We start from the raw sequence: 21,010 nt of genomic DNA on the forward strand, positions 1-21,010 counted from the left end.
CCTAAAAACAGGTGCTTGACAGCATGTTAGAGGGCCTAAAAACAGGTGCTTGACAGCATGTTAGAAGGCCTAAAAACAGGTGCTTGACAGCATGTTAGAAGGCCTAAAAACAGGTGCTTGACAGCATGTTAGAAGGCCTAAAAACAGGTTTCAAACATGCTAGCCACCATGGAAACTGTTATCAATCAGGCCTACTTCAGAGATATACTACGTACAGAAATGAAGAAACGTAACAATGTTGCATGACCTCTTTAATCAAAAAAATACAGCAATAGTTCTACTTAGTTGTATTTACAATAATATCACAACCTGCAAAGCTTATAAATATGATTTCTCCCTGCAGAGCTGTAACTACACACTGGATGATTCAAAACACCCAGAACATATAGAAGTTGACAGTACATTCGTTAACATTAAACAATTGGAGTCCTATGTGGTTGAGTTGAGTACAAAGTCATATGGTTATATATATGGTTGAGTTGAGTACAGTCATATGGTTATATATATGGTTGAGTTGAGTACAGTCATATGGTTATATATATGGTTGAGTTGAGTACAGTCATATGGTTATATATATGGTTGAGTTGAGTACAGTCATATGGTTATATATATGGTTGAGTAAATGTAAAGGATCAGTGAACTAAGGGGCTCTGGGCTCGGAGACGGACTGTCTGAATTCCTACTGTCCAATCCAACAGAATGACGCTGCTACAGTGACACTCCGTGATAATGACAAGCTGTGGGTAAAGTGGCAAGTCGGTTCACTTCCAAGTCTGTAGTTGACTTCCATCAGGTGATCACTTAGGTGACAACATCTGAGTCCAGATCAACTAAACAAGAGAATGGGACTCGTTTGGAGATACCTGTCCCCAAAGTAACCCTGCTATCCCATTCCCTCTAGTTCCTGGTTCCTATACGGGTTGGGGTCAATTACATTTTAAATGTAAAGTAGCTATTTGTAAAGCACTGAAGATCATTTGAATGTGAATTTCAGTGTCCTTGTGTTGACAAGAATTTAAATAATATTAACCACAAGCCTGGTTCCTGGTCCCTCCATCTGCCATCCAGTTAGTTCCTAGTCCTTCTATCTGCCTTTCAGTAACTTCTTAGTCCCTCTATCTGCCTTTCAGTTCAGTTAGTTCCTGGTCCCTCCATCTGCTTTTCAGTTAGTTCCTGGTGCCCTGCAGGGCATCGATGAGGATTTTGTTGTAGTCTGCCAGCTGCCTGGAGACGGTCCTCATCACCGGACGGTAGTCACTCTCCATACCCTTAGAGGCAATGACTGCAGATGTTGAAGTTAAGGAAATACTGGTCTATACAACACATCTCCAATAAGGAATAAATGACTCCTACAATCCAATCTGAGAAAAAGGAACATTCTGGAATTAGTCAGATTTATCAAACTACTCGTGATTTACTGAATTATCATAGTGTATACTGTAAAGTAACATTTATAACAAAGATGTTAATGCTGTGTATTCTGGAAAATGACCTCCATAATACTCTTGGTTGTGTTGTGTACACAGTGTGATACTATGGTAGGAAAGGATACACTCCTTCATTACGAAATTGTTCTGCTCATGGTGCTGCCACTTCCTCTCCAGATTGGTCAGCTGAAAACAGAGACGGAAAAACCCCAGAAGAATCTTCAACCTCCCAACTTGTTATGGTACTTGGGAGGCAGACAGCCTAGCCAGTTGTTGACAGCTCTGCTCATCGAGTTCCACTAACAGGACACATTTTTATTGTAGCCCTGGACAAGCATACCAAATTCATCTCAACAAGGCCCTGATAATTTGTTTAGGTCAGGTGTGCTTGGACAGGACTAAAATAAAAAAGATGTACTGTTGAGGGAACTCGAGGACTAAGAACAGTGGTCCAGAAACTGAAAGGTTGCTGAATCAAATTCCCAACCAAACAAAGTGAAATAATTGTTATACCCCATCTGTGGGAGTGGCATGGCCCTGCTATGGGAGTGGCATGGACCTGCTGTGGGAGTGGCATGGCCCTGCTGTGGGAGTGGCATGGCCCTAATGTGGGAGTGGCATGGCCCTAATGTGGGAGTGGCATGGCCCTGCTGTGGGAGAATCATGGCCCTGCTGTGGGAGAATCATGGCCCTGCTGTGGGAGTGGCATGGCCCTGCTGTGGGAGTGGCATGGCCCTGCTGTGGGAGTGGCATGGCCCTGCTGTGGGAGTGGCATGGCATAAAGCCCACTGTTTGCTAACCAAACTAAAGAGCTGTGACCCCACAGTACCTGAGCGTGTGTTTCATTCTCCTGAAGCTGTGTCTTCAGGGTCTCATACTTGGTGTCCATCTTCTGCATAATCTTCTTGAAGCTGTCTCTCCTCTGAGCTAGGGACACTCGGTCAGCCAGGAGCCTCTACCAGACATCAGACAACCTGGGTTCACTACCATCCACTTATCAATCAATTCATTCATCAATTAATAATACAACTTATCAATACCAGTCATCCATTAGTTCATTAACACCATTAAAACCATGAATATTACTATCCAAACATTTATTCACAAAAATCTTTAATCCAAATTAGGTATACAATATATCCATTCATTTATTCATTATTACCATTCATTAATACATTCATTCATTACCATTTACCCATGAATTAATTTACGCCATTACACCATCCATCCATTCAGTAGTAATTACCATTGGTATTAAAGGTTGGTTATTAGAAATGGTTATTACCATTCTTTAATACCATCAAGTGATTAATTAACACAATCATTTAGTACTGTAAAATAACACTAGTTATCCATGAATTAATAGTAATATTTAATACTATTAAACCATCCATCAGTCCATTAATATCCTTCGTTCATTAAAAACAACGTATCTATCCTCCACATGCTGCATATTACTGGATCTAAAGTAGCAATTCTTTAGTCCAGATTTATCACATGGCAATAATCTGGAAAAGACCAAGATTATGATCAACAACTGGTTGGGTTCAGAGCCATATATAAAAGCCTGTGGTTGGGCTGACACCAAACCTAACTTTCCACAGTCAGTGGAAGAAGGAAACATTCATTCCCAGGGTAAGACCTCTCAGAGAATGTGTTTCCTCTGGAGAGACTCTTGTAATCCATGTTGAGGTTGTGTGTTTCAGTGAGTCAGTATAACCCATGTAAATTATAACGGTTCGTTCCGATGGTGATGGTCTCATGGGTGAACTACCTGATAACAATGGCACTGTTTACAGTGGCAACATGAACTTCCAAGAACAATGGCTAAGACATCTGTCAAAGACGGAGGTTTCTCAATAAATATTACATCCTCATTCCTGGAAACCCTCAGACATTATTATCTTTAACAGTATTCAACTGAACTGGTGCCACAACAGTCATGAAAAACAAATGGAAATAAATATGTCTTCTTTTAAATATTTAATGGATGGGAGTAAACACACTCCTAAAAGGAGGAAGGGTTAGAGTCCAAATAAACCCTGGATCAGACACGTCCCATGTTCAGAGCTCATTGTCATTAAACCTCAGAGAACTGCTGATCCAGGATCAGGTGTCCCCTGACCATGTAATCTCAGTAATTACTAAAACACACACACACACACACACACACAGACACAACTACAGACAAACACTCTACTACAGACACAGTACAGTACCCTTTTCTTTTCTTCTCCGGCTGTCTTGAGAGCATCCAGGTTACTGTATGTGTCCAGTTCCTGGGACATGGTCTGGATCTTGTGTATCAGGCCATTCATCTCAATGTTCATCTTACTCTCCAGCTGTTCGATCTTCTGCAGGTCCTGGGTCAGACGAAGGTTCTCTGGGAGACAAACATACAGGAACAGACAGACAGAAAGAAAATCTTATTAGGTCATTTACTGGTTACAAATTGCCACTGGTTACAAACTACAACTGGTTACAAATTGCTTACAAGCCTTACAGACTAAAAACGTTGTAGCTTGCAGTTGTCATCACTGATTCCAACCAGAAGACAACTAGTCGGCAGACATTTCTGCTCCTGAACTCTGATAACCTGGGAGGGTTGGAACAGTGTTCCTTTGGGTGTTTCTTTGTTCTGCTTGAAAAAGAACAGTGTTGACAGGGTCATCCAGAGGTTAACGTCTGGGGCTGACCTGTCCTCTTCACATCTTCCAAATGCCACCCTATTATATAACTAGCACACTACGTTTCACCAGGATAATGCACTATAGAGGGAATGAGGGGCCATTTAGGACGTATCCATACTATTCAGTACTTGTTAATTAAATATCCTCCATTTCCTCTCAGGATTAGAACTCAAAATCACACATTTACCTACAGAGTCATTACCTACAGGACAGGGATCAGACAGGGATCAGAGGCTACATTCCACACCACGAGGTATCGTCTGAACACTCCATGGACAAAACCAGAAAGACTTATGACTGGACAGGGCAACAGTACAACTAAATATTTTATACATTGTGGTTACTGGTCAAATGCTTCCACAGCATCGCAGGATGAACGGACTCTGATCCCTGTGTTGTAACTGGTTCTGGATGTTACTGCAGGACTAGAACTGCATTTCTACATAACCAAGTCTTTCAATGTCAGAGCCCAGACCGACTCCACAAGAAACCTGACAGACAATGAAAAGTTGTTAATTTAACATTTACTGAAGCCCAGCAAGGAGCTAGGAAACACTTATTGTGATACAGAGGTGAGTAAAATCCTATTTTAATAAGTCCCCACTGAATAATGAGTAGAAGTCCTACATCCATACTCATACAAGACTCCTGGTCCAATAACAGCTGATGTAATGGACAGGTAATTTAATGAATCACAATGCATAGATCTACTGGTTACTGTGAATACCCAGGGAGCATCTGATAATCCTGTGTGTGTTTTTTAACAGTTTTAGTGTTTAACAGTTTTGTAGATTGGGATAGAAGCTGTACAATGTTCCTGTCATAGCAGAGAGACAGGAACCATGCTGCTTTAAGGGCGCTGGGCGAAACAGAAACCCAGGCACCCATGACCTTCTAATTCATGGCGATATGGACATGCTGTGGATTTGGGGATATGTACAGGGTCTGGTACTATGGACAGGGTCAGGGGGCAGGCAGGGGCCAGGCAGAGGGAGGCTGGGACTGGGGACGATCAGAGAGCCAGGCTGGTCTGAGGGCAGGAAGGGGAAGCAGTCGGGTTCCTCTTGATAGCGCTGCACTCCAGTCAGCCGCCCGACCGAGACCCAGGCAGGTTTGGAGGAGGTAGTGTTGTGTACCGAGCAGCAAAGTGCCCCGTCAGCACTTCTGTGCATTCTCTGCAGCTTCCTCCCGGGGGCTAGTCACTCTCCCGAGGAGACCCACACACACAGATTCCCCCGGGGGCTAGTCACTCTCCCGAGGAGACCCACACACACAGATTCCCCCGGGGGCTAGTCACTCTCCCCAGGAGACCCACACACACAGATTCCCCCGGGGGCTAGTCACTCTCCCCAGGAGACCCACACACACAGATTCCCCCGGGGGCTAGTCACTCTCCCCAGGAGACCCACACACACAGATTCCCCCGGGGGCTAGTCACTCTCCCCAGGAGACCCACACACACAGATTCCCCCGGGGGCTAGTCACTCTCCCCAGGAGACCCACACACACAGATTCCCCCGGGGGCTAGTCACTCTCCCCAGGAGACCCACACACACAGATTCCCCCGGGGGCTAGTCACTCTCCCCAGGAGACCCACACACACAGATTCCCCTGGGGGCTAGTCACTCTCCCCAGGAGACCCACACACACAGATTCCCCTGGGGGCTAGTCACTCTCCCCAGGAGACCCACACACACAGATTCCCCCGGGGGCTAGTCACTCTCCCCAGGAGACCCACACACACAGATTCCCTCGGGGACAGCTACAACCAGGACTGCTGCCACCAATGACTTTAAACAATCTATTTTTGCTGCCATTAGCAATACTATTTTCAGAGCATTGCTGCAAAGAGCCACGGGCAGTGGGATTATTACAGACTAGCTGGTTGGACTGAGCCAGAAAACCTTCAAGAGCACTATTACTGTTTCTCAGCTATATTTATACTGTCTATGGCCACATGGCTCCCACTCAAAGTCCACTGATAAAAGACCAACAAACAAGTGAAATGGAACAATGCTTCTGGTTCAGTAGGAACACGGAAATAAAGCAGCTTGGCCAGGCTGCATCCCAAACGTCCCACGGCATTTCACCTGACCACAACTCAGCTAGTGCACTTTGTAGGGAGCCATTTGGCACTCGTCCAATCTCTGTGGGAGATAAGACATTATTTGAGGAGGGGGGCAGCATTAGGTTGGGAGGCCAAACACAAAGGAAGGAAAGCCTCGGCTCTGAGCCAACAGCTTGTTTGATAAATACACTTAGTTATGGGGAGGAAGTGGAGGGAGCAAGCAGGGACCCATCAGTGTGTCTGCATCACAAAAACATGTCTTAGGCACCCTATTTCCTAGGAAGTGCACTACTTTTGATCAGGCAGACTGTGTGTGTGTGTGTGTGTGTGTGTTCCCGGTGTTAGAAAGATCAGGTTTCCAAGACAACCCCCATGCCAAATGGCTATCGTAAACATTCCTTTGGTCATTAAAGCACAACCTACAGAGAGATAATCTAAACAGAGATGTTTCTGTTGTTCTCATTATCTAGACACGTTCACTTCCAATGAAATGTACATTCATATTGTCATTGTTAATGCTCAGATTTCACACCGGGGACAGAGCAGTCAGACTCCCTGAGCTACTGAAGTTGCCCTGCTGTCAACCTACAGTCACAAAGACAATGTAGAGGACCAGAGACTCGGCTGTCCAGACACTGTTACAGAGATAATGTAGAGGACCTGAGGCCCGACTGTCCAGACACTGTTACAGAGATAATGTAGAGGACCTGAGGCCCGACTGTCCAGACACTGTTACAGAGATAATGTAGAGGACCTGAGGCCCGACTGTCCAGACACTGTTACAGAGATAATGTAGAGGACCTGAGACCCGGCTGTCCAGACACTGTTACAGAGATAATGTAGAGGACCTGAGGCCCGACTGTCCAGACACTGTTACAGAGATAATGTAGAGGACCTGAGACCCGGCTGTCCAGACACTGTTACAGAGATAATGTAGAGGACCTGAGGCCCGACTGTCCAGACACTGTTACAGAGATAATGTAGAGGACCTGAGACCCGGCTGTCCAGACACTGTTACAGAGATAATGTAGAGGACCCGAGGCCTGGCTGTCCAGGCACTGTTACAGAGATAATTTAGAGGACCTGAGGCCCGGCTGCTTACTGGAAATATAATCAGATACAAGGAAACCAACAGACCAGTAAAGTCCAAATTCAAGTGTCCCAGACTGGCAAGGTTCCGAAACAAGAGGCTCCCACTGATCAGCACATCTGTGTTAGTGTGTTTTGTGTTCTGGTACGAACCTGAAGACAGTCCTTTAGTTGTGTTGTGAGATTTGTGCATCTCAGTCTCCTTAAAGCTCAGATCCTCCTGCATGGACTTGAGTTCACTGGCAGTCACAGAGGAGATCTGACGCATGCGATTAATGTTCTATAGGCAGACGTACAGAAAAAAGATTCCTTTAAATAAAACATCTTTCAACTGTCTATTCTTCAATTCATACAGATTACATCAAAGTCACTAGTATCTGACAGGGATGAGGTGTTTTGCTTTCATGTCTTTCTTTATAGACTTTAACTTTACATCTTGATAATGAACAACCTGTTTCAAATGATTTGAAAAGCTAGCATAGCATCTCCCTCTACATTCAATACAGTCGGTTGCCCTCAACACCCCTGAACAAACACTACCGTTCGAATGTTGGGGAAATGTCCTTGTTTTCAAAAGTGAAGCAATTTTCTGTCCAATAAAATAACATCAAATTGATAAGAAATACAGCGTAGACATTATTAATGTTGTGAATGACTATTGTAGCAAGAAACAGCTCATTTTTAACAGAATATCTACATAAGCATACAGAGGTAAAAAAAGTGTTGGGATCATACAGAACATTTGTGAGACACAGACCAAAATGAAAAGATGCAAGCAGAGTGCATGACAGCAACTGTAAATGTGATGGTCGGGGGGTGATATGGTGGAGGCAATGTGATGGTCGGGGGGTGATATGGTGGAGGCAATGTGATGGTCGGGGGGTGATATGGTGGAGGCAATGTGATGGTCGCGGGGTGATATGACAATGACCCAAAGCACAGCTCCAAACTATTCAAGAACTATTTAGGGAAGAAGCAGTCAGCTGGTATTCGGTGTATAATGGATCTCAACCCTACTGAACTGTTCTGGGAGCAGCTTTACCATATGACATGTACCAAGTTACCATCAAGCCAATCCAACTTGTGGGAGGTGTTCCAGGAAGCATGGGGTGAATCTCTTCAGATTACCTCAACAGATTGACAGCTAGAACCAAAGGTCTGCAATGCTGTAATTGCTGCAAATGGAGGATTCTTTGACAAAACTTGAACTTTGTCAACAACTATATTTACTACTCATTTTTCTATATTTCCTATTCAAACTAATTTAATGTATGTTATTCTTGGAAAACCAGGACATTTCTAAGAGACCCCAAATTTTAAAAGGTAGTATATTCCAAATATTATTTAATTAACAACATTTACCCACGAAAACAATGACAGGAATAGGACAAAGCCCAACATTTTGGTAGTGGAATGTGACTTTGTGGAACAGAATCCTCTCTCCCCACCTCACCTTGCTGGTGTGTTCCAGAAGAGTGACGATGTTGGCCTGAGTCTGACGATTCCTCTCCACCTCCAGAGCTTTGGTTTCATCAAATGTATCCAGAAAATCTGTCAAAATATCAATTAGGTCATCAGTTAATAGAATATCAGATTATGAACAATGTACTGACTAAAATATGGGACATTTTGTAATATAATGTCCTGTATATAATATAATTCCCTGCATATAAATAATGACCATTATAAATGTCCTGTATGTAATGTCCTGTTCTGTAATATTGTATGTCCTATAATGTAAGATTTTGTGAAGTTCAACTCACTGTCCATAGTCTCATCTCTCTTCTTCAACTCTTTGTACTTCTGGTTTCGCTCACCTGTAAAACATAACAGTTAATTGCTACTTGAGTACATTTGTTCTATTAAGGTGGTATATAAAAAGTTAGTTAGTTAGAAAACAATGCTATGGGAAGGATAATCTGGTCTAGCTATCTAGATTGGAAGACTTGGTGTTGACCCAGAGGTCACAGTAGTGTTCTTACCATCTGGTCAAGAATGAGAGGATGAGGAGAAGATGAGAAGTGGATGATGAGAGGATGAGGAGAATTGACAGTCAGAACCAAAGCGGAGCAGTAAAGAAACCTGACAGGACAGCATGACGCAGAGCGTTCAAGGCCCCCAGGCCTCCTGTAAGGCTCAGCTTCCTCCCAATGTGCAGAGGGCTGTCTCCCAATCAGCATCCTATGCTCTTTGAAGTGAACTCATTTCAACCAGGCACATGGGACAGAGGGAACAGGGTGGGCTTTGGGAGGCAGGCTGTGTGTTCACCCAGACCTTACTTCATTAAGTGGCCATTGTGGACTTGAAACACTTTCTGCCAGCGTCCAACAGCCATGTTGACTTCCCCTTTGAATCATAACAATCCCAACATCAGCCTCTATTAATCCCCATTAGGACCAGAGTGGTGCAGCAGACAGATGTCTTCCACAGAGGCGTCTACAGTATGCCTGCATCCCAAATGGATCCCTATTTCCCGGGTACTGCTGTAAAGTAGTGTACTATATAAGAAACAGTGAACTGTGTGAACCCTGGTCAGGACAGATATAATCCATCCAGGTCAAAGGAGACAGAGAGACAGAGATACAATAAGAAACAGAGACAGACAGACAGAGACAGACAGAGAAACAGAGAAAGACAGACAGACAGAAACAGAATGAGTGTGTACCTTGATGTTCCTCCATGTCGTTGTCGATCTGTCGGATCTCCTCGTTGATCTGGCTCATCTTCTCACGTATCTCAGTCAGCCTGTCACAGACAACATACAGGGATTTTAGTGCAGCAGAAGAATCCTAACATTAACATCATGACTCTGTTCGTTTCAAATGATCCCAGAGAGACGAAATACATACTGTCTCTCCATGCTTGCAGTTTCTTGGTTCTCTTCTTTTACCTTAAAACAGGATACATCATTTATGTTGCATATGAGAAAAGATAGAAGCAAACATCAAATACACAAAACAACGTACTTGACCTTTCAAATACAAATCTACCAAACTTGACCACACCCCTCCGAGTCCAATGTGAGCGCTCAAGGCCATCTTTACAGGCAGAGAGAAACGTATGAGACCTGAGGTTCAGACTGGGGGGCCTGTCTGCCTGCCAACCTGTTTGAGCAGCCTGTCTCTCTCCTCCTGGGGTGAACCCACGCTCTTGTCCTCAGCAACCATGGCATCCCGACGCATCTCCAACTCCTGCAACTTCTCATGTAGTAACACAGCTTCCTGTTTCACCTGGGAGTGAGACAGCTCCTACAGACATGAGGACATTACAGGACAGAGTGAGAGAGGTCTTACGGACATGAGGACATTACAGGACAGAGTGAGAGAGGTCCTACAGACATGAGGACATTACAGGACAGAGTGAGAGAGGTCCTACAGACATGAGGACATTACAGGACAGAGTGAGAGAGGTCCTACAGACATGAGGACATTACAGGACAGAGTGAGAGAGGTCCAACAGACATGAGGACATTACAGGACAGAGTGAGAGAGGTCCTACAGACATGAGGACATTACAGGACAGAGTGAGAGAGGTCCTACAGACATGAGGACATTACAGGACAGAGTGAGAGAGGTCCTACAGACATGAGGACATTACAGGACAGAGTGAGAGAGGTCCTACAGACATGAGGACATTACAGGACAGAGTGAGAGAGGTCCTACAGACATGAGGACATTACAGGACAGAGTGAGAGAGGTCCTACAGACATGAGGACATTACAGGACAGAGTGAGAGAGGTCCTACAGACATGAGGACATTACAGGACAGAGTGAGAGAGGTCTTACGGACATGAGGACATTACAGGACAGAGTGAGAGAGGTCCTACGGACATGAGGACATTACAGGACAGAGTGAGAGAGGTCTTACGGACATGAGGACATTACAGGACAGAGTGAGAGAGGTCCAACAGACATGAGGACATTACAGGACAGAGTGAGAGAGGTCTTACGGACATGAGGACATTACAGGACAGAGTGAGAGAGGTCCAACGGACATGAGGACATTACAGGACAGAGTGAGAGAGGTCCAACAGACATGAGGACAAGACAGTACTAGAATGCAATATAAAAGGATAAGGAAAATAAAGCATGTAGATATAGAAGGATAGAGGAGAAGTGAGTAGGATAAAGGATATTTTAGCCTCATCGGACTACAGAACCTGGTACCAATCAAAGTTCCAATAACATTTTGAACTCCAGGAGCTCAGAGATTTTATTCTGGCAACCGTTCCAACCAACTTGTTGCCATCGAGGTCACGTCCTACCTTAGTTTGAGATTGGTGATCAAGATGTAAACAAGTTGTACAATTATTTTTTTATCCTTTTTGGCTACTTCATAGACACCCATTTAAATAGTTCCCAAATACTCAGATGAACATTAAAATGCAAAATCTGAATCAGAATATACAACATTTTGTTCAAAATAAAAATGTCTTGATGATTTATTTCCTTTGAACAGTTGCCCATAATTGGAAGAAAAAAGAAGAAGGATATAGAAAGATACAGAAGAAGGAAAAAGAACATAAAGTGAAAAGTGCAGAGAAGGGAACAGGCATCCAGCGGTCCAACTGGATATGATTCAGTATACAGAGTCTAACATGGTTAGTGATTCAGACAATCAGCAACCATTTTCGAATAAATTCTCCAACAAAATGCGTTCCAAATATTGGAGTGTGTTGAGATCAGTCCCAAATGGCACCTTAAGTATTGCACTTCATAGGGAACAGGATGCCATTTTGGAAGCCCTCCACTACTCACGGATTCAAATGTCTCCTTTCGCATTATAAGGGCATCTAGCTCTTCCTGGCGAGCATCCAGCTCCTGAGAGATGGAGAAACAGGAAACCGTGTTAAGCACCAACGTCCTCAACGACACGCCCAAACAGTTCATCATCTCAAATTGTTACGGGCAGACCAAAGCAAGTTCACTGTAAATAAGAAAAGTCAATCTGTAACAGCCAAGCTGTTTTCTACACAGCATTGGGCTGCTGCTAGAAAAGGTCAGTCTGATTGTGTAAAACAATTGGTTCTATACATATTGTCACAGGGTTCTGTGGATGAATCTAGAGACCCAGCTATCGGATCAGAGCCTGCACTGTGCCGATCTAGGAGCAGGTCCTCCTGTGCATCTCATTCATCACAATCTAAAAGGGCTTGACTGATCCCAGATCAGAGCTAACCTGTAGCAGCTTGTCGTTGTTGACCTTCATGGCAGCATACTGTTCCTGTTTTTCTGGAGACATCTTCTTGATGATATCATCTGCAGCCTGCTTCTCCCTCTCCATCTCCTCCTCCACTGCCCGAATCATCTCCTCCTTCCTACATAAACCACAGTCAAGACACTAATGGGGTCCTGTGCCCAGTAGACCTTGGTCAAAAGTAGTGTACTACATGGGGAAAAGGGTGTAATTTGGGAGTCCAGTGAAGTTGGAGCATGGCCAGTAGGATAAAACACTATTGACAAGGTCAATACCAGGCAGCATTTTAATATCTACAACGCTTTAATAACATTAGGAATGAAGGCAGACATGCTCATGTATAGAAACCAAACTATGTTATATGAAACATAAACAACAGTAACAAAATATAACCTAATAACTTCTTGATGCTTTGATATCCAGAGTTAAATAATGCGATATGTTGTGACATTGTTCAGCATTTCATTGTAACAATGAGTTAACAAGCAACACAATGTAAAGTCTGTAGAAGAAATCTGTCGATGCTCAAGTTGACTACAAAACCTACAAAGCAATGTTGTCTCTAGCCAGGCAGGTTAGATCCATTTACACCTTAGCAGCTAAGTAGTTAGAAAACATGCATATACACACTATACCAAAGCAAATATCAGCAAGTGAAATAGTTGTATAGTATTCAAATCCCTACCATGTTCAACTTGGTAAAGATTGTGATTGTAGCTCAAAGCAGGGTTTTTGCAATGCAGTGAGGGATATGCGCTAACTGCATAGATTCATCATTGTTGAATCTGGAGGCCAAGTCAACACCTTGAACTCATTGTTGTGTTCCTCAAACCATTCCTGAACCATTTTTGCTTTGTGGCAGGGTGCATTATCCTGCTGAAAGAGGCCAAAGCCATCAGGGAATACTGTTGCCATGAAAGGGTGCACATGGTCTGCAACAATGCTCAGGTAGCTGGTACATGTCAAAGTAACATGAACATGAATGGCAGGACTCAAGGTTTCCCAGCAGAACACTGCCCAAAGCATCACACTGCCTCTGCCGGCTTGCCCTCTTCCCATAGTGCATCCTGGTGCCATGTGTTCCCCAGGTAAGCAACTCACACACCCAGCCATCCATATGATGTAAAAGAAAACATGATTCAGACAAGGCCACCTTCTTCCATTGCTCCATGGTCCAGTTCTGATGCTCACGTGCCCATTGTAGGCGCTTTGGCAGTGGACAGGGATCAGCATGGGCACCCTGACTGGTCTGCGGCTACGCAGCCACATATGCGACAAACTGCGATGCCCTGTGTGTTCTGACACCTTTCTATCAGTACCAGCACTAACTTTTTCAGCAATTTGAGGTACAGTAGCTCGTCTGTTGGATCGGACCACACGGGCCAGCCTTTCACTCCCCATGTGATTCAATGAGCCTTGATCGTCCATGACCCGGTCGCCAGTTCACCACTTTTCCTTCCTTGGACCACTTTTGATAGGTACTGACCTCTGCAGACCGGGAACACCCCACATGGGCTTCAGTTTTGGAGATGCTCTGACCCAGTCATCTAGCCATCACAATTTGGCTCTTGTCAAAGTCGTTCAGATCCTTATGCTTGCCCATATTTCCTTCTTCTAACACATCAACTTTGAGGACAGAATGTTCACTTGTTGCCTAATATATCCCACCCACTGACAGGTGCCATGATAAGATTATCATAATGTTATGGCTGATCAGTGTATACACAGTAGCTAAAAGAAGAAAAAATATTAATTGACCCAATCCTTACATAGGACAATTAATTTGGACTATGGATAGTTGATGTGTTCTAATATGCATGCAGATAGTATGCATTCCTGATTAGGGAACCTGATCTGAAGGTTACTGTTTTTTTTAAGATTTACTAAAGTGTGATTCGCCTTCTCTTCAGTTACCAGAATATGTTGCATTACTACAGAGCTGCCTGATTTCAGAATAATTTGAATGTTAATCATGGTGAAATTGTGATGCATTTCTGGTAATGGATTACCTCTTAAATCTTAGTTTATAGTGGTCCATAAAGTAAAGAGAATTAGGATCTCTGTCAGGTAATGAAAAGCAAAAACAATGACTTGGAAACCATTTATGATAGCACCTTACGAGGACAAAGTCTGAAACATGTACAATTCATAAGACACATAGTGGTTAATCTTTAGCTACCTAGGGAACATACATGCTGTGTCTTTTATCACACAGGCCAAAGTTCTGTCAGCTGGCAATACTCTCATTCCAAGGAAGACGTTCACTCCACTCCTCAACCCACACAGGTAAGAACATTTACAAACTCCTGTAAAACAACTGTAATGTACCAACGACATATTGGGTTTGACACTGTGTTTTGTACTCTTCCACACGATCCATTAATAGTGAACTCTTATTAATCCACGCATCCAGTAAGATTGGTATTTTATGAATAAACATATGCATGACACATTTTCAAGTTGGATAAGGACTGGGAAAGTGTGTGATATCATAGTATATAATAACAAAGGGGTAATCCGTGTTAAGGAGTAGCGGTTTTATCATAATTGCCGAAAGTCGATACCTGGAGGTATTTGACGGTTCTAGGCTATAGTTGGTTAGGCTCGAACTAGCTTCCTCTCCAATTGATACTCCGTCCCCAGAAAAACTAAATATGTTTTAGTGATGATCATTAGAATGATCCAAAGATTGCCCATATAATTAATACACTGTGTCACAATACTGGTACTGCAGCATTTTTCTCACTTCGTGGAAGAGCAGCCGACTCTGGTTAGCGATAATCAAGCTCCATACAAGGGACTGTACTGGTGTTCTGGATTCAGTGTTGTGACCAAGCCGAGTGAACAGAGTGAAGACATAAACAAGAGTGACCTTCCATCACACAGCATGTGATGTTGATTCTCCTGTCCCATCAGTGTAATCACACCGTCAGGGCTGGAAACACGAGTATGATATAAATATCTGTCCCCCAACGCTCCTAGTAAACCAGCCAACAAACAAGCCAGTCACACAGAAAACCAGCCAATCAACCAGAGAGACCAACCGCCAAACACCCATGTATCCAGCCAGCAAACTAGCTAGTCACTGAGTGAGCCAGCCAAGCAGCAAACCAACTAGCCGAACAGCCAGCCAGCCAAAGAATGTCTATGTGAATGAGAGAAGATAAACACAGAAGGTCACAGAGTGCAAAGGCAGGCTAAAAGATAACAAGCCTTTGGAAAGCTGCAGAAGACAAAGCTCCTCTGTGTGTTGTTCTAAGACACATTATTCAGACAATGACGCGTCTTCTCCAAAACGAGTCTTGTGGCATTAATAGCTGACAACGCCTCACAGAGGGAGGAGGCAAGAAAGTGAATAGCTCTTTTAAGAAACCTGTACTTAACATTGTTACTGTGTATCTGTTCTCCACATTCTGAATAGCAATCCATTTGATATTATTCTCCTTGACACGTTATCACCGTTGAAGGGAACGTACATGGCTGTTCAGGAACTACTGCTAGTTTGGCTGGCGAGCACAACGCTATCTTCTGGAGCAGCTAAGGTTGAGGACCTGCAGGTGAGTGGAAATTCTAAACTGAAGAGTAGGAGGAAACTTTTCTAACTTAAGATACAAGTCTACATTCTGAATAACATAAACCACCTGTCATCCTATTTACAGGCTGTAGACTTAAGCAACCATGACCTGAAATCCATACCTTCAAATTACACTGGAAACACCAAGCTCATTTTGAGCAATAATAGTATAAACATAACCATTACAGATGAAGCGATTCTGCAGAGATACTCAAATCTGACTGAGCTCCATCTTAATGGCAATTTGTTGACTGTTCTGCCGGGGAAGCTGTTTAAGACCATGTCAAAGCTGGAGGTCCTCCTCTTGTCCAACAACAAAATCAAAACAGTAGAGCCTAAGGCGCTCTCTGGCCTGGTTAACCTGAGGGAACTGGACCTGTCCAATAACCTTCTGGAGTCATTTCCTGGGGACCTATTGGCTGGGCTGGAGAAGCTGTCCATCCTCAGGCTGCAGGGGAATAAACTACAGACGTTAAACATTCCTACGGACCAATGCATCTTACAGAAGCTAGATGTGGAAGGCAATTCATGGAACTGCACATGTTCGTTTCTGAAGCTGATTAAATCGATGACAGACTCAGGTGTCAATATAAGTAAGCACATTATTTTCTACCATTTAACTACTAATCCCCATGGTTTATTTCTATGGGACTGCATGCATGTCCCTCATTCCTTATAGAATACTGACATCTACTGACAACATTGTGCCACTGAGCAATAATGTGTACATTTCTGGGGACTGGACGTGTTTCTGTGCTAGGCTCCCATGCTGTTTGTGCCAGTCCTGAAGAGCTGGCAAATAAACGAATAGTGGACAACAGCACCCGCTGTTTTGTAGAACCAACCACAATAGAACCACCACCGCCTACCACGAAGCCCAGCTCAGCCCCAGACACTACAAACACAGCTGCAAGCAAAAAGAACGCAAAAGTCTCTGACAAAGGTAAGAAGGGAAAAAAACATTCAATCAACTGACAAGTTATACAGTAGATCAGTGGTTTCCAAGTGGTATGAGAGAATGCCAAGAGTGTGCAAAGCTGGTTACTCTGCAGAATCTAAGATCTCATGTGATTTGTTTAACACTTGTTGGTCAGTGCATGATTCCATGTGTTATTTCATAATTCTGAAGTTTTCACTATGTAAAATAGTCAAAAATAAAATACCATTAATTGAGTAGATGTCCAAACGTTTGGCAAATAAGCCCTTTGTTGGGAACATTGCAAATGGTTTTGCTGCAGTGTTCACTAATGAAGTCCCTGGGCTGTGTGTTTTTATGATTTCCTGCCTCCAGACGTGGAACCGGGCAGCGGCAGACCATCAGTGGGGAACACCTGGAAGTTTCTCCTGGGTGTAGTAGTCATTGCCCTGACAACCTCTATGGTCATTGTGTGTGCCGTCAAGTCCCCATCCTGGTACAAGCTGCTTTTTAACTACCGGCACCAGCGACTGAGGGAGGAGGAGGACAGCAACGTGTTCACCACGGGGCGCTACTCGAACTTCAGCCTGGACACAGAGCAGATGGAGAGCACTACTAATGATCTGGAAAACGGGCTGGACAAGGATGACGAAGATGATGGATACATAGAGGACCGCTACATTGAAGATGGGGACTATAAAGACAGCACGGAACCCTGATGGACCCCAGCACGAAACCTTATTGGACCCCAGCACGGAACCCTGATGGACCCCAGCACGGAACCCTGATGGACCCCAGCACGGAACCCTGATGGACCCCAGCACAAAACCCTGATGGACCCCAGCACAAAACCCTGATGGACCCCAGCACGGAACCCTGATGGACCCCAGCACGAAACCCTGATGGACCCCAGCACGAAACCCTGATGGACCCCAGCACGAAACCCTGATGAACCCCAGCACAGAACCCTGATGGACCCCAGCACAGAACCCTGATGGACCCCAGCACAGAACCCTGATGGACCCCAGCACAGAACCCTGATGGACCCCAGCATGAAGAAAGTTTGATCCCAGAAAATTCCTTTGTTCATTGCTGCTCCTGCAATGAGTGTGTGTGTGTTCATGTGTGTGTGACTTGAACAATGGACAGTAATTTATCTATTCTAGATAAAAAATGGGATTAAATTACTGAATCAGAAAGCCCAGAAAACTGTCTGACCTTACTATTTGTTTTACAAAGGGCCTTTCTACTAACTGACAAACTCAAAGGACTTGGTATGTACACCAACCAATCAGTGAACTCGCCCCACACATCAGCAATGAAGAAGAGAGGAAGGGTAGGCAGACAGGTTGCAGCCCCAGCCTGGGCTCTGGGGTAAACACCCCTAACCTTACGACTAGTCCCACACTCGTTTCACATCACATTTGAAAGGCTGCAACCAACGCCAGGCTATGTGCCGCTCAATTCACTGGGGCCTGGGAATTTAATCGGACCAGTGGGACGAGTGTCCCTCTACTGGCCAACACCACCTCCAGCACCATCTGGTCTCCGTCCAGGGAGCCACCAGCACTTCCCCGGCTCAGCCACTCCCCCGGCTCAGCTACGGAGGCCAGACAGCAGTTGGGTTCAGGGTGCTACACTGCTGGAACCAAACACTTCCTGCTGCCACAAATAATTATTCACTGTGAATGTTGTTTAAGGTTTCTCTTCTCATCTGACTAGACATGCCTAAATGTTGCACACATTTTTAAGTATTTCCAGGTTTTGATGTATGTTCTTTTAGGTTAAGATTTATGTTCCTTTCAAAGTTGTATTGCTCAAAAACAACATGTAGATAATCAACACTGTGTCAGATAAAGTTCCTATTTGAATACTTACTCTCGTCTCTCTGTGAATATGACATCCATGCTGTGGGCCTCCCTGTCATTCTGTGCTCTCAACTACAAGAAAATAGCATGATTCATTAATGAATCTTGCTGAAGATAAGTCATATGGTATAATACAGTTGGCTCAATCATCCAGTCCACTCACCTTATTGAAGTCATTCATGACCTCTTCCATCTCAGTGTTGGTGTTCAACTTGTCAACTAGCTGGAATATTAGAAGACAATAGCATGAACTTTCTTACTGTTATTTTACCTGGTGAGTAAGATAGAACAAATTTTGTTCAGCACCTTGCCAGCTTGATTATACAATCTGATACAACCTCTGATCAGACACTCAAACCTCTAGGCTACACTGCCACACCAATAACTATGAATACATGATGAATATATTAATACACATACGCATACCTCCTCATTCCCAAAAGCCATTAACATCACATGTTATTCTCTTTACCATGTTGTAATCTGCCAGCTGCCCCTGAAGGTCCTTCAATTCACCAGCAAGTCCTTCCGCTCTGCAAGAGACAAAGATACTGAACCATTAAAGACCATCAACAAAAACCTTGGCTGGATAATGAGATTGTATGAACGAACTGATTGTAAACAGGCTGGAGGTTAGAGTGTTTGGACAGCAACCAAAAGGGTTGCCAACCACATGTTGTGACTTACTGAGTAAGGCTGTTAAATCACAAAAATGTAAATGATAAAAATACAAGTGGCTCTGGGTGGTATGTACTATTTGTCCATGGCGTGTGACATGGCTGACCTTTTCTCATAAGAGAGGTACACAGAGTTCTCCTGATTGAAGGTGTCGATCTCCTTCTGCAGTTTGCTTGTCTCTATTGTCAGTTCATTGATCTTACTCCTGTGGATAGAAGATCATGTTCACTGTTTGCAGAGATAGGCATAGAACGATGTGTGATGTCTGCACTTGCATTTCTTATTAGTCCTTACCTGAGGAGTCCAAGGTAGTAGGATTTATCCAGAATCTGCCTCTGAGGCCCTTGCAAATAAGAGAGCAATCAGGTGTCATTTAGGACAGATAAGCTAGTTGTTTTCTATATGGATATTCTGAGCGGTTGTATCAAAGTTAAATGTTGTACCAGAAACACACAAGAGCTTTATGAGTAACTTTTATTGAATGTGTCACACTACAGTAAAGTGACCTGCGAGGACAGACGTTCCATACCCTTCATGCCCGTCTTCATGCCACTCAGGCCCTGTTGGGTGACCGGCCGGTCGGCTACTTTGATCTGAGCAGACAGAACCCCCGGGGTTCCCAAGTTTCCCCCTCTTGTTCCAGGGCGTCCCGTCCCTGGCACCATCTGAACATTGCACACAGGATGCGTTACTAAACTGTACATGCCTCTCCTGTCCTGTTCAAGTACTGCTACGGTATTCGGATGTATTACAAATCCCTAAGCTCACAGAAACTCTAAAGGGTGTTTAGACCGTTCCTGTATGAGAACCCTTTTTTGTTCCTAGAGAACTGTTTTGGGTTACAGTTAAACCTTTAATCTAGGTGGCAGGTGAAGAAGCCCTACCTGCGTGTTGAGGTCATGAACGTTAACTACAGTAGTTAGGTCGTTAGCTATCCTACCCCAGTTCCAACCCTGATGGCTGTGGGTGGAGGTCTGATGGCTGTTGGGGGTCTTCCAGCGGTGGGTAGAGATCCACGACTCATCGGTCTCCCTGAAGGTGGCCTCTGGTTCGCCATCTCGTCACCGTTTCTCTCCTTTTCACCAAATCATACATAAGAATATAGTCTTTCCATAATAAGCAACTGGTGCGTTTCTAAAACGATACGTTTTGCAAACTACGGCGCTATATGGAGCTAGCTAACACATTTACACGAGTGCAGCTAGCGACCTATATAGTAGTAGTAGTAGTGCTGTACTGTAGCTTACGAAGCTAGCTAATTAATGGACGAGTTGCCTTGTCTTTTTTCTACAATTTCTTTTTAATACCTGATATAAGTTTGCCAACTTACCTTGTGTTTCGAATAGGGTATCGCACAGGTCTATATGACCAACAAAGGCAACTGTTATTTTTTTTTTGAAATTAGCTGACAAGCTACCAGTATAATAGCCTTTACGTTACCACAGCAACCAACCGTTATCGCGAGACTTTTAAAAGAGAGAACTTTAAATTCCGCCTCCGCATG

The 21,010-nt window shown here is 44.0% G+C and overlaps 1 protein-coding gene across 1 annotated transcript; it reads right to left on the minus strand.

The window, feature by feature from the left end:
• Positions 1-234: 234 nt before the first annotated feature.
• ift74 (intraflagellar transport 74) lies at positions 235-20,958 on the minus strand. The gene is made up of 20 exons (XM_010887617.2): positions 20,837-20,958; positions 20,447-20,581; positions 20,036-20,171; positions 19,801-19,849; positions 19,613-19,711; positions 19,301-19,361; positions 18,992-19,051; positions 18,839-18,900; positions 12,453-12,591; positions 12,032-12,094; positions 10,379-10,522; positions 10,124-10,164; positions 9,940-10,019; positions 9,038-9,091; positions 8,728-8,825; positions 7,428-7,554; positions 3,647-3,810; positions 2,257-2,382; positions 1,553-1,613; positions 235-1,282 (listed from the first exon to the last, which is right to left on the minus strand). Exons 2-20 carry the CDS (start codon positions 20,561-20,563, stop codon positions 1,167-1,169), a joined length of 1,797 nt encoding a protein of 598 aa, XP_010885919.1. The 5' UTR covers positions 20,564-20,581; positions 20,837-20,958; the 3' UTR covers positions 235-1,166.
• Between the last annotated feature and the right edge of the window lie 52 nt (positions 20,959-21,010).

The sequence above is a fragment of the Esox lucius genome, chromosome 23 (assembly GCF_011004845.1).
Source record: "Esox lucius isolate fEsoLuc1 chromosome 23, fEsoLuc1.pri, whole genome shotgun sequence".
Taxonomy (NCBI): Eukaryota; Metazoa; Chordata; class Actinopteri; order Esociformes; family Esocidae; genus Esox; species Esox lucius.

Excerpts from the sequence above, each read along its gene's own strand:
- ift74 (XM_010887617.2), bottom strand. The coding sequence starts at position 20,563 with ATGGCGAACCAGAGGCCACCTTCAGGGAGACCGATGAGTCGTGGATCT. Across the intron at positions 19,362-19,612 it reads TACCTCTCTTATGAGAAAAG|AGCGGAAGGACTTGCTGGTG; the intron begins GTCAGCCATGTC and ends TGTCTCTTGCAG. Across the intron at positions 1,614-2,256 it reads AGAATGAAACACACGCTCAG|CTGACCAATCTGGAGAGGAA; the intron begins GTACTGTGGGGT and ends CTCTGTTTTCAG.